Source organism: Vollenhovia emeryi, unplaced genomic scaffold (genome assembly GCF_000949405.1).
Source record: "Vollenhovia emeryi isolate VEMERY1.0 unplaced genomic scaffold, V.emery_V1.0 DF939194.1, whole genome shotgun sequence".
Taxonomy (NCBI): Eukaryota; Metazoa; Arthropoda; class Insecta; order Hymenoptera; family Formicidae; genus Vollenhovia; species Vollenhovia emeryi.
The window spans coordinates 399,254-413,695 of record NW_011967172.1 but is presented as its reverse complement, the minus strand read 5'-3'; the positions used below and the strand labels follow the sequence as shown (position 1 = coordinate 413,695).

Sequence of the window (14,442 nt, the reverse complement as noted above, 5' to 3'; positions counted from 1 at the left end):
CCGTGTTTGTGGTGATGGTCCTCGTGGTGGCCGTGGTGATGCTCCTCGTGATGGCCGTGCTTGTGCTCGTGTCCGTGGTGATGCTTATGCTCCTCTTTGTGCCCATGCTTGTGATGCTCCTTGTGATCGTGTCCGTGGTGATGGTGATGTTTCTCGGTTTCCTTATGACTGTGATGATGATGATGCTCGTTAACGTGCTGGTGGTCGTGGTGATGATGGTGCTCATTATGATGATGATGCTTGTGATGATGATGATGCTCCGAATGGTGCTTGTGCTCCTCATGGTGTTCGTGCTTCGAATGGTGATCATGCCCATGATGATGCTTGTGCTCTCCATGATGCTTATGCTCGTGACCGTGCTTGTGGCCGTGCTTGTGGTGGTGTCCATGTTTGTGCTCGTGACCATGGTGATGCTTATGCTCAGACTCGTGCTTATGTCCATGATCATGATGGTGCCCGTGGTGGTGATGCTGATCATGATGGTGCTTGTGGTCCTCGTGATGTTTATGCTCCTCGTGATGATGATGATCGTGCTTATGCTCGTGCCCGTGGTGATGCTTGTGTCCATGATGATGGCCGTGCTTGGCATGATGGTCGTGATGCGAATGGTGGTCGTGATGATGATCGTGATGATGTCCATGGTGATGTCCATGCTTATGGTGGAAGGAGTGGGATTTGTGGTGGAATGCCCTGTTTAAGTCGTGAACTCTACGTTGCGATTCAACGACTGGTGGGGTCACGATGGTGACGTGACCAACCGGCGGCGAGGCCTCGGTTATCCGCGTGATGATCTGCTTCGGTTGCGGAGTGATTCGTGGAACGATGCTGGCACCGAGACCCGCGCCAAAAGTCGTCTCGAGAAGCGGAAGCGGAGTTTGGCCATTTAGCGGTAACAATGGCTGCGGGAAGGTTAGCCCGAGATCGGCCAGCTGTCGTTTCTTCTGGTTTCTTTCGGCCGGCGCGATAATGCCCAGCAGATTCTCGACGGGCACGAACGGTCGCGGCGGCTGCAATTGTCCCGGCAGCCTGCTGGAGCCGGCCAGTTCTTGCTTGGCCGCCGACACCTGCGGTCGAATCTCATCTCGTGTTTTAGGTTCCTGGCCGGTCGCTGCTGCCAGCAACAGACCGACGACCGGAAACCACGCCTAGGATGACAGACGAGCTCGGTAAATGGAACCTGTTCGTGGAACGGCGATGTCTTTTGGATTGTTACTCTAGCAGCAACTTATCGTTAACGTTAAACTTTCATTATCCTTAATTATAATAATTATAGTACATAAGGATATGGCGTCTTGGGTATAATTATTTATTTTTATAATTCTATTATAACTTTGCGGCTCTCACAATCCTGAATTACAACGATTCAGATTATGGGCCTATTGCCCGTTGTCTATTCGCATTCTAAATAGAGAGATAGTTGAAACGACCCGAATAATGGGCGTTTAACTTTCAATAGATATAAAGCGTATCGTATCGGGCGGTCAGTTTTGTCGCACACACGTGTACGCGTGCACGCTCGAGCGGAAGAGCCGGAGATAATATCCAGTAAATCGTCGGGGAGTCGTTTTATCGCGCTTCGGCCTTCTTGCTGCGGATCCCCCGCAGGAAGAAAGGGAGAGAGATCGCTCGGCTAACGAGAACCGAAATCACATCTCGAGCCGTTAGGAAAATCAGCGTGGTCAGCTGGCGGTATGTTTGCCGCAAGAAATCAATTAATCACGCTCGAATATAATCGCGCCGGTGATTTATTCGAATTTCTAGTAGGACTGACGCGCGTAGGAATAGGGAATCAGCCGAAGACGATATCAAATTACATTCTCAGAAATCCGCTTTTGCGATTCACCCGCGGGATTGAACTCGATTCGAAATTGGCGAAGGTAGATTGAATCTGTGATGCGATTTCGCGCTTTATCCTTCTCCGGTTTTATTTAATTGAGCGGTTTTCCAAACGCGGTTTCTTATACACCATAGACGAGTCGTTTCGAACTTAGCTATTATTAATGTTCGGAAACTTAGATTATACTATGGAATGTGTGGTTTCGTAATCTGCGCTCGGAAACTGTATCATGCTATTTTAACACGAGATGAGTTTTATGCACAGCAAATTCTATTTCAGATTTTATATTATTGAATTGATTACGTTATCCAGAGCTCCGAAAATAAGAGATTATTAGAAGTGTGATAAGACGCAATTATAAATTTAACCGACCCGAATGCAATTATAAATTCAAAAATACCCAGTGAATCGTATTCTCTCGAGTCTAATGTAAACTTCAGAATGAGTAATATCGCGAAATGAGTGTCAATTGCAATCGAGCGCCAGGCTGAATGATATGAAGAAGCTTTCAGAATTATTACTGAATGCTCTCGATGCGGGGATAATTAAACGCTATATCCAATTGGAATAGAAAGAGTCCTGTCGAGGGGACTTGGGAAAGTCGGAATCTCGGTTTCCCTCCCCAGCGTCTCTCCTTCCGCAATATCTCATTCCACGGCGTCGCGACACCGTCGCCTCCGCCGCCGCTAATTTCCTCGTTCCGCAGTAGCTGCAAGCTGGCGGCGGCGTCCGCGCGAAGCGCTGATATATTCTTCTTGAAATGCAAATGTTCCGGCGCTTAATAACTCGGGATTTAATCAGCGACAAAGCAATTTATACAAAAGATTCCGGATGCCGGCGACGCCCGACGTCGACTGGACGCGGGCGGCGCCGCCGGTCGCGGATCAGAAACGGCGAGACGTGTTTTGCACGTGGAGGGGCGGTCCACCCCGTCTCTCCCCATTACACAAACTTCGGCCACGTTTTTAACCGAGTTAACGCGACAACACTGCTGGACGCGAGATCGAGTTTCCGAAACGCGAAAATTTGCGGGCGCACGTCAATTAACCGCGAATGCTTCATCAGCCGCACCGATGACGAACGTCCTAATGACTTTTATCTGTGACATTTGTACGTCACAACTGTCCGCAAACTCGCGCCGGGATATATTCGGCCTGAAATCCAGACGGATGTCAACGATAAATTTGGAGCTTTGTATCACGTAGTCGCCCCACGGTCGTGATATTAAAAGCTGAGTAACGCGTGTGTTAATCAAAGTAATGGAAAGGAGGCGTGCGTGGCGAGGGGAAGGCGGGTCTTTATCTCTAAAGATGAATTATTCTCGCCGATGGGTCCGTATTCGACGCTGTGTATTATGTACGCAGTACTTTAGAAACGATTACAAACTTTGCGCACCTCATTCACTCGGCCCCTCAGCCACTTCACCGACTAAAGAGAAACGTTCCGGGGGAACTGCGAGGAACTTACCCACGTAACCATGTCGGCGTTATCACGGTGGGTGCAGCCAGCGAACAACTGGATGCCAAAACTGAGTGACTACGTACTTTTATAGAGAGCACCTAACTCACGGTACTTTCTTCCGTGCTAAGCACCAATGTCGTTTACGACCCGCTGCCTAATGTTTTAATTGTCGTCATAATGCCCGCCGGACCGCGACCGGTCTCGATCGCTATTGCAACCGTTGAAATTCATTCACGCCCAATGATCGTTTCGAGCTTATTTCCGCCGCGCTGGAAGAGCTTCGGGCATGTGCTCTCCGATCACACCCTCGATCCGATGATACAAGAACCACGCGTCGCAGCAGTTCTCTAGCGAAACGCACGCGCGACGCAACGTGACATATTTTATCCGAGTTAATTTCATACCGAAGCACCGTTATTTTTTCCGCATGCAAAAGTATCCGTATAATTTCTATGAATTTTTATGCACTGTTTTTTTTGTGCAGCGGTAATAAAGCGTACGGCGGGTACATGTCCGAGTGAGGACGCATGCGTGTATGAATAAATATGATTTTTTTTGCATTTACATTTTTGGCGATATTTATATCGCACGTATAAAAATTTACTCCGCGAAATAACCGGGCGAATTACAGCCGCGGCAAATTATCCCGGTTTAGGAGGAAGTTATAGTAGCTCTTAATTACCGGAAACAAAGCGGACGGACGCGAAAACGCGATCGGCGTTTCAAGGATCTATTACCTGCAGCCAGCGCGATTGTCGTAATTTTACTCGGTTCTGTAATACTAATCAAATTTTCCGCTTTCACGTCACTTTCATATCCGCCCGCGTCCCTCGAGGGCAATGACAGCACTCGCGCGGCATAGACTGTTCAATACGCATATTAAACGTGTGCTGCGCGATCGACCAGAAATGAAGCAAGCGATGCGTACGACTGAGCTAAATTAGTAACGTTTACTCAATAAGGCGAATTCTGTAGTGTCTTCCTACGTCACTCTCATTGACACGAGCGCTCGGGGACGACCATTAATATTAATGCATCCGATAATGTACTTACGACGTGATGGATTAAGCAAACTTCGTCTCAAGTTATCACGGGGTAAAATTAATTAAAAGCACGTGGCAGCGGCAAAATATATTTTAAATATATTAATGCCCCTATTTACCTCGAACAAAATGTTATTACACAAAGAAACATTTATTGACACGCTAGATTATTTATTGTAGTGGCGTATACCGTACATTTAATTCTCGCTTACAGTACGTACCGAAGTTAATACGCGATCACTCGATATCGCATATTTCGCGCGCAGTTTATTACGGTCGAATTAATTTATCTGCGCCAATTATCTCACGGAACATCGTTATTAGCGATCAAATAATACGCATAAACGAGCGCCGTGCTTTGAGAATGGTTTCGAGATTTCGAAAGTATTCGCCTATAGCCGAGAGTTAAATCGAGGGCATTAAAATTCTCTAATAGTCTGGATTATTGTCAATATTCAGCTAGTGTTTCCTTATCGCGGATATCACGATGAAACGTTCTCGTGAAACGGCAGTAAAGATAAACACCCCGAACGTGGCAACGTTATGCTCGTGCGGCCAATTGCGATGCACACAACTCTATAGTTGTCTCGTAAAACACTCATTCACCGTCGAGCTCCGTGCTCACTCGTCGTGTTCATAAATTCGTTGATAGTCTCCATTTCGTCGTCCCACATCCGATTTCTTCCAAAGGCCATTACGGTGATTCTCTCTGCACGCTTTATTCTGCTCCTTAAACTCCGGGATGCTGCCGTTCGTAAATTTTACGTCATTTTGAATGATACACATATTTTAGAAACGTTTTCCCCTTATTCTACCCTTTCGTATATGTCAGTCGGTAATTCTTCGAATCTTGATTGAAGTCAGAATTCAGTAAAGAAATTCGTAGACTTCATTTGGATAATCGATAGAGTTGATCGCGAGATTCTTTTACCTTTCCTTTTGTACCTCTTGCATTTGAGAAAATTTTCCTAGTACAATTCTCTTACAGTCTGTAAACTCTTATCGTACCTCGCTCGAGGCTCAGTGGAAAGTAATCTAAAATCTGTTAAAGCCAATATATCTATATGGTTCCCCCAATACCCTCTTACGGTACTCGTAAATCTAGATTGTACACGATTTCGACTTAGTAGGAACTTCTGCGGGCTTTTAGTACACCCAGTTTCCCGATTAGGGAAACGTAATATTTGTTTAATGCACAGCCAGATAGTGACTGCGCCGAAGGGTGGAACGAGAAGAGGCTCGGAGCAAAGCCGCGGTGGGGCTGGCATTATTAGTCGTGCCGCAAGCTTTCCTCGTCTACCGCCTCCTCTCCATCTTCGAAGCTGTAGCATTACCAGCGGTCTGGTAATTATTTCCGCACGATTTTCCCGGCGATATGGCGCCGCGTCGAAATTTAGGAAACAAACGAGATCTCGGAGTCGATCGAGACGTTCGTTACGGTTTAGCTCTTCGCGCAATTCGGGTCGTTCCGGCGCAGCATCCTTTAGAATTGCACGGCTGCGAGTGTAATTACAGAGCGAGTTACACACCGACGGGAGAATTTCTCATAAATGCGACAGGAGAAATTTTTCGACTTGACATCTTTGCTGGCGTTATCGATTTAAGCATTAGCGTCGCTGCTGTGATAATAGAACGGCCATTTATGCGCGCTATCAGCTCCGGTGCCATTAGTTTTTTCTTCCTTCTGTTGCCCCGATCATTACAACGTCGACGTTACACAATCGCGTCTGCGAGATTAATTTTCAATATTTCGCGGGCGCGTCATTTTCCCCCGAAATATTCATTTATTTCGAACGCGTGATTAGTTGGGTGTATCCATTGTGTGTTTCGAGCGGAATGATAATCCATGGAGAATAGAGAAAAGCCTCATAACTCAGTACATACAATAATCGTGACAGTAGGCGTAACGATAATAATGACAGCGCTGTAACTCATGCGATATGCATCGCCGGCAATTTTGCATTTCGCGGTTTTTGAATTTTCTACGCGCGCTTCTTTTTTGCGGCCCGTTATCTGTCACGTCTCGCTGATGCCCTGAATTTTTCAAGGCAGCGTCGCGTTGCGGCATCGAGCAACATAAAAAAGTATGTGCATTTTGTTGCGAAAATTAGCGGTGCGTGAAGTTTGTTTTGCGCGTTTAACGAAATTGGGTTTTTGACATGTTATTCCGTGCATGTTATTTGCGGAATGGGATAGGGGGCAAACAATTCGACGTGTAATTGGGCGCATTGGCAAATGCACCAATTGCTTTAAAAATCAGTCGGAGGAATTTATGACTACACTATGAAAAATTTTCATCGGATGAATCAATTAAATGGCGTTTCCGATGGTTAATTTTTCCGAGTACGTTTTCCGATTAAATCATGGATACAACCGATGAAATTTGATTGAAAAACCGATCGTATTTTTCATCGGATGTATAATTTGATCGGATATATTATTATGTAATTAGATTGTCCGATTATATAATATTTAATCGGGTATTTTTCTCGGTGTACGAAAGTCTTAATTTATGCGCACTATCAGCTCCGGTGCCGTTAGTTTTTTTCTTCTTTCTGTTGCTGCGATCATTGCAACGTCGCCGTTACACAATCGCGTATGTGAGATTAATTTTCAATATTTCGCGGGCGCCTCATTTTACCCCGAAACATACATTTATTTCGAACGCATGATTAGTTGGGTAGGTATATCCATTTTGTGTTTCTATGAATGATAATCCACGGAGGATGGAAAAAAGCGTCATAATTATATCGGGATGAAAGATATTTAGAATTGTGGGAAACGGAAACGTGAAAGTCCATTTTGAAACGATACATTTTATCCTGCCTCTGTCTCGATTAAACGGACATTTTCTTTTGTTCATTTCTGCAAGTACCTGACGCCCGAAAAAAATGTTCGACTTCTTTTTAATTACTCCGTACAAATGGTACTGCTTTGTAAAAACGCAAAGCACGGCGCAGTGTACTTGGAGAATGTTTCATTTTTTCGAGGAAAGAATAAAAAATAAAATTGCTGCTTCTTTCGTGCTGCTGGTGAAGATCAGCGACCGCGTTTTTGCCGCGCTCGCGAATGGTCACGAATTGCAGCGCGACTGTCGTTAAGAATGCGCCATCGTGCGACGCATTGTCCGCCACAAAGCCGCCTACTTGTTAACGCCATCGACGGTGAGGGGGAAAGGCGGGAAAGAAAGCTAGCACGTGGCGAGGAATTCTGAATAATCAGCAAGAAGTCCGCTAACGAGTGCCGAGAGTACAAAGCCGGTTGCATTTGTGTTGACGAAATGGTCGTACAAGGATTTATGATCACCCGGCATTTTCACGGTTCTTATTTTACGGAGGAAAAAGGGAATAGGAAAAGTTGGTTTATCCCGCAACAGTTACATTTGATTTTTCGTTTTACACTTATACTCTGAGAAAAACCAAGACAGTTAGCAACCCATTTTGGGGCCCGCAATTAGTAATCGAATTATTTGGATTGTTCGTAACTCACTCTAATCTTTTACGAATTTTATCCCGCGTAACTAAAAATCGCAGTTAGTTATTTTATCTATGTCCAAGATTTTTAAATGATACTAATCAATTCTCTCAATTAGTTCTGTCGATATTCAGTAGCGCAAAGATAATTTTCACTTAAGAGGCACTAACCGAAATGTTAAGTTGCTTAACTACGAAGAAGACGGTCAAAATACTTCCCAAAGTAGAGTTACGAACAATCCAAATAATTCGATTACTAATTCTGGTCCCCAAAATTGGTTGCTAACTGTCTTCTTTTCCCAAGAGTAGGCAATATAAGGATATTGTATCGCGAGAAAGTGAAAGAATTATTTTAATGACACATTGTAACCGTATCACGCGACATTACTGCGTCCTCGTTAGCGTATCACGATTGTATTTAAAACGTGAATTCTAACAATGAATTTCTGATTTAGGTCACTCGGGTTCTAAATAAATGCTAGTTCGCTTTATGTTGACCGAAGCGCTATTATAAGCGTCGTCATGTACTGCCGATAATAATCAGAGCGCTATTTTTAGTGTTTTAACATTTGCCCATATATTATCGTTAACATGCATAGATCAGTCGAGTGTGGTGAGCATAATCGATACCAAGCGTAAACAAGCATAAATCAGGCTGGCCTGAAAACGTTTAGCCCTATATACGACTTTCACATGCGCGAGAAATGTATATTTAATGTTTTGCATTTGCGACTGCGAGCGGAAATAATGACACGCGATAGTACCAATGCGATGTGCGCGGCGAGCATAATAAATAGGATGCGGGGAGGCGCGGACGTAGCAAAAATAACGACGAGTTAATCGGAAACGGAGGACGCGGGGATCCCCCGTGAAAAACGACGGCGTCGACGCCGGCGTCGGGACGTCATGCCGTACATCATTTATTCTTCATCCAGTGGCAGGAACAGCGGTAAGGGGGCACGAGTGAAACCGCTAAAGAAACACCGGGACGGAGCAGGGAGGGACGGGAAGGGCCGGCAGGCGAGAGGGTGAGAGAACGAGTGGGACGGAAGTGGGGGATAAAAAGTACGGTAAATAGACGCCGGATACACCCTCGTAAAACAACTGGCACGGAAGCTCGTCGTTTCTCCGACATTCGTCACCTTCGTCCCGTCTCCCGTCGTCGTGCCCTGTCGCTTCCCGGGGATCGACGACGCGACGCTGCGAGCAAGAGGGAAGAGGACGATCTCCGCCGTCGATTCGCGCAGCTCTCTTTAACGCGGGTAACAATTATCGCTGGCACATCCACGGAGGAATTTTGCCTCGCTGCACCTTCTTCCAGCCGCCGTCGGGTGTATTAAAGGGAAGCTGGGATAATTGCGCGCCCCTTCTAGGAGTCTAGGGGCGCTTCTTGCGGACGAAAGTAACGGCGAGACACTCGCGAATGCATTTGAGAAAATTACGGTTTTTGCGCCGTCGATCGCGCCGCGGTTCCCTCCTTAATTGTCCCGGGAGACGCTCGCGTCTTCATTGGGCATAACTAGTGTGCCCACTCTCTGTTGGTCCTTTGATCTTTTCGGTTTCGATCACGTGGTATTCCGCCATGTTTTTGGTATAAAATCCTGTCACACTGTCACACTGATTTCACACTACCTCATATATAACGTCTCATTGGCTCCACCAAAATAATGGCGGATGCGCAGGAAGGGTCGACGCAAAACAAAACAAATGACGGTGTGGGCATACTAGTTATACTATGATAGGGTTTCGAGAATCGGACGTGAGAATTTTGCGAACAGAAACATATGGCACGGGTAAATTGATCGTACTTATTTTTCTCTCTTGGAAAAATAATAATAAAGTGTCGGCGATGTGCGAGAAAAGGGGACGATACGAGAAGGGGATGATAGACGTGTGGACTATCGTATAAGTAAATTTACGTCAGTGAAAAACGCGCGTTAATATTATCGTAATAGATACTTTTACCTGCTCTTTCGTTTTTTACTACATTTTTCACTGCTTCTTTATGTAATATTAAAGTAGCAGTCTTATCGGAAGAGCGCATTTATCATAAGCGATAACGAGGACTCTATTTTCTCTCCTTTCGTGACCCAACCCTCCCCGCTCGTCTCTTTTTGACATCAGCTCGCGGAACAAGGCAAAAGTTCCAAGTTTACCAGCCCGTTGTCTCAACGACCTCTTACGAATTAAGAATCAGCTTAAATTATGAAAGCCCTCGCCGTATCTCGAAACGCGGAATTTGCATTCCAAAGACGTAGCGCTTCGCCCTGAGCTCCGAACAATTTGTTCGTCCTCGCTTCGGAAGCGTTGCAAGTTCGGGGGGGAGTCGCGCGTTAAACGGGGAACGCCTGACAAATCAGAAATACTTGCGAATTTATGAACAAATTTGAACCCCCCCTGGCAGACGCTTCTCCGACGAAGAATGATAATTTAAGGTCTGATAAATGAATACGTTTCCGTGTGTTAAACGGTAAAAAACGCGCCTACGCATAAAGCGGAGCATTATTACCATCCATTCTTCAAAGCTGATTTCGAAATTTGAACAAAACTTCGCTAATATCCTCCTTAGCGGCGCGGAGAATTACGCGGCAAGTTATATCGCATTTTTATCGTAGTTGGCAGAAATTCTTACGGATTTGTCAAGACTTTCGGTCGCCGCGAGAGAGTTACGACTCTTTCCCCGAGTAATTTACGGGCCGCGAAGTTTACGCGTTACACAATAATAAGCCACCACATCGCCGTCCGTGCGATAATTGCCGCCGGGCTCGTATCTGCAACTAATCCGCTTTGGGAAGAAAAATTCCGCTTGTGCGCGCGCGTGATTAAACGCGCGGGCCGCGCGCAATCATACGCGTCTCTCTCTCTCTCTCTTTCTCTCTCTCTTCCTCCCGGCGGCATTTCTCTTCCTAAATCCCGACTTACCGGTCGGCGCGATAAATTCGCCCTGGACCAACAAGCGTCACGCGGCCGCGCGATGCATGGACCTTGGTGTGATACCTTCAGCGATCCTCCCCTTTTTCGCTCGTGTTACGCGACCGTGTTCAATTTCAGCTTTCACCTCTCGCGGAATACTCACGCGGGCCTTTGTCTTCCCTTCCTTTTTTCAAGTACTTGGCAAAGTATGCGCCGGTATGCGGCTATTCCACCGCGAGCACGCTGAGGCATGCGTTTAAAACGCGCATAACGTGGGACGGAGTGCCGGCGGAAACCGCTGTTTAGCCGCCGTCGTGCTATCCGTGCCGGTGCTGATTGCCGACCGCCTTAAAACCATTAGCCGTTCTCTCGTAGGGGATGGAAATTCCGTCCACCCCTTTTCCTCTCCCGGCGGGACGCGATTATTTCAGCCGCTGTGCCGCGCCGTCTGCGCCACGCGGATCCGGAAAAGACGGGCGCGTTTCCGTCGGAATGCTGGATTTTCATTCCGCCCCGCCGCGAAATCCTGGCGAGCTTATTGGCAAGGGGCGACAGTCGGTACACGTCCGTAAAGGCACGTGATCGTTATCCTTTTCCTCCTCTTATCCGGGGTGGATCCGCCCTTTTTCCCTTTTCGCACATTTGCTGGTGCGTCTCTCTCCGTTAAGCTAGCGCCACACTATACGCGATTCGCGATTCGTGACTCACAGAAATTTGTTGGACATTCGTTATTACTTGCGACGCTATTCGTGATTCGCAGTTTATCATTTGTAATTTGTTATTTGTCGTTTTGTTCGTTTAACAATTTTTAACTTTCACCTGTTGTTACAAGACTTGTATTATAAGTTTACAATTAGGCAAGTTTCAATATTAATCAGAAAACCACTATTTTCGTAAAGAAACCGCTCGGCTAGCGAATCACTGCGAATGGCGAATTGCGCGCGGCGAATCGATGAATTTTTCCTCCACTCCTCGAATCGAAATTTTGGCCCTATGTTGAATCTTTAATTCTATTATATAGTAAGAAGACAGTAAAAGAGGTCGAACTGCAAGTACAAAATTTACTCCTACTTTAAAACTGATAGTGTCGGAAATTTCTACTTTTGCTAATTTAACATTAAAGTAGGCCTTTTGAGTAGGAGCTAAAGTAAATTTTTTAAATTAAAGATTCAGGAGTAAAAAATGTAATGTCGTCAAAGTTATAGGTTATTGCCGATCTATGTAGGTGTATAGATCAGCCAAATAGGTGTAAATTATCAAGATTGGGAAAGTTACTTTACAAAAGTATCTAGTTACAGTTACAGTTTTTTCGCTAAATATGTAACTAATTACAGTTACAAGTTACTAATTCTGAAAAGTAACACGTTACAGTTACTCAGAAAGTAACGAATCGTTACTTTGCAATTACTTTCTTGCAATGAAAATAAAAATATTAAATCTGTAGTTGAATTATAATATAAAGTGTTGATAAAGCCCGGATAGCACAAAGTATTGGCGTAGTATTGGGAATGTAAATGCAATACAATTATTGATACGTAACATTGGCGTTACATTAGCCTTTATTCTATTGTATATTCACTAATACAATTTTATTGGGCAATCTTGCTATACAGTCTAATATAGTTTGTTGGCAAATTTTTATATTTAGCAGTTATACATATAATTTATATGTTAGCATTTTACTTTTTATTCCATTGTTGTATATAAGTTTCATGATAAGGGCATACATATTCAGCGTAGACATCTGCGGTATGTGAAACGAAAAAGATTGGTTTTTGGTTCATCTCGCTACGTCGATTTTTCGCCGAGTTATAGCGTTTTAAAAATCGGGCGCGCGCGCGCACCATTCATGAAAGAAGGCCGCGCGAATTTTACGCAAGTATTACGCGAGCGTACTACGTCCCCAAAAAACTGGAATAAAAACATACGAGGAACACCTGTAGTAAACATCGCCGCGCGAGACGCCGCGCCAGACGCCGCGCGAGACGCCGCATATACTCGTACGCGCCGTCTGCTGCTTCTGAATGAGGATTAAGAGATCGCGAGTCGATATAATCGTCAATAACTTCGCACAGAAAAATCGTAGCAAGATGATTCTGGTCTCGTTGGAAAGCTAAGATTTCAGCGCTTCTAACGAGATAAGAATGGCTCATCTCGGATTATTAATTTATGAGGCATTATTGATGAATTCCGAGAAAATTGATTTTGTCCCAAGATCGGGAGTGCGAATTAATCTTTCGATTGGATGAATCTCTCTCACGTCGTGCATTAAATAGCAACACTAATTTATGTTCACTCAATATTCATTTTTCTAAATATACACACATGTAATTGCACAGTTTGTTGTTGATAATCCCCTCCTCGGGTACTACCTTGCCGTGGTGGAGGGGCTTAAGTACCCTGAAGGGTTACTCTCTAAAAGTCAATCAGTGAATTATTACTGAAAATAATGAATATTCATTGATTTACAGTAATGATGCACCGATTAATTTTTAGAGAGTACAGACCCTAAAGACGGGACAACCAAAGGTACCCATCGCGTTCGGGAGTGCCGTATAAAATAATCGCAGTAAAGCTTTGTAACCGGTAGAGTGTAGAATCGCGCGATCTTTCGCGAGTCTGCCAGAGGACAGTCTGAGAGGAGGAGGAGGCTTCGGATAGGCATCGGGCGTCGTCGGATCATCTTTGAGGTAAATACTTTTCATTTCGTATAAAATTTATCTTCTTCCTATCATTTTATTTTACCACAGTTAAAAATAATAATTGGACTGTTTTAACATGAATTTTGTAATTGTATGTTACAGACTGCTGGAAGAGTCCCAGAAGGAGTCCCGAAGGACAACCTGAGTGGAGGAAGAGGCCTCGGATAGGCTTCAGGCGCCGGCGGAGCAGCTTTACGGTAAATATTATTTTTCCTGTTTTGTAAAATTAATGTTTTCCGGTTTATTGTTGAGTCATTTTATTTTACCATAATTCTAAAATAATTAAAAAATTAAGATAAAGATCTTTTGCGGAAAATCTTTCACGATATAATCATTTAAATTTAACTGAATTAAAAGTTAGATACGCGTTGAAATTATATTTTGCAAAATTGGTTTTGTTAAGCACTGTTTTTTAATATAAATTTTATATTTGTGTTACAGATAGACAACAACTCCGCTGCTGCGCGTCGGGTCGGTGAGTGCGAATTTTGTTTATTAAGGAAACGAATCTACACCTCTTAAATCGTAGATTGTAGATAGTACATTGTAGATAGTAGATCGTAGTAAAATATATCTCGTAGATTCGTTTCCTGAAAATGGATAGGTGAAAATAATAAAATAATTACGGCATTTAATGTTTTATTTAAAATATTCAACATATCGGAAAAGAGTGGTGGAGATTTTTAGAATTTACGGGAAATACGACTTTGGATTAGTTTATGAAACTTTTCCATTGTCCATTTAAGATTGAAAACCTTGTTGGAGAACGAGTTAATCCCTGGTTTTCTTTGTCACGGATACCCGGAAGCAACGGTTTTGGCACGAGAGCGCGACGTCAATTCGCGAAATTAATAAAAAAAAGAAGAGAAGAGTTTATGTATATATTCTTCTCCATAAATATTCTCCCATTAACACTAATAATGGAAGAATAATTTTTATTTCAATAAAACTGAAAATATACAAGATTGCATGATTTGAGAAACGATCGTCGTTAACTCCCTGCCAAAATGATC

General features: G+C 44.2%; 1 protein-coding gene across 1 annotated transcript in view; it reads right to left on the bottom strand.

Annotated features, from left to right (window-relative positions):
- LOC105562156 (histidine-rich glycoprotein-like) overlaps positions 1–3,316 on the bottom strand; it is a 5,429-nt gene extending 2,113 nt beyond the window's left edge. The window contains exons 1-2 of the mRNA XM_012012740.1: positions 3,305–3,316; positions 61–1,145 (exon numbers count right to left, since the gene is read on the bottom strand). Coding sequence (XP_011868130.1) covers positions 61–1,145; positions 3,305–3,316 — 1,097 coding nt within the window. The remainder of the gene's footprint in view (positions 1–60; positions 1,146–3,304) is intronic.
- Between the last annotated feature and the right edge of the window lie 11,126 nt (positions 3,317–14,442).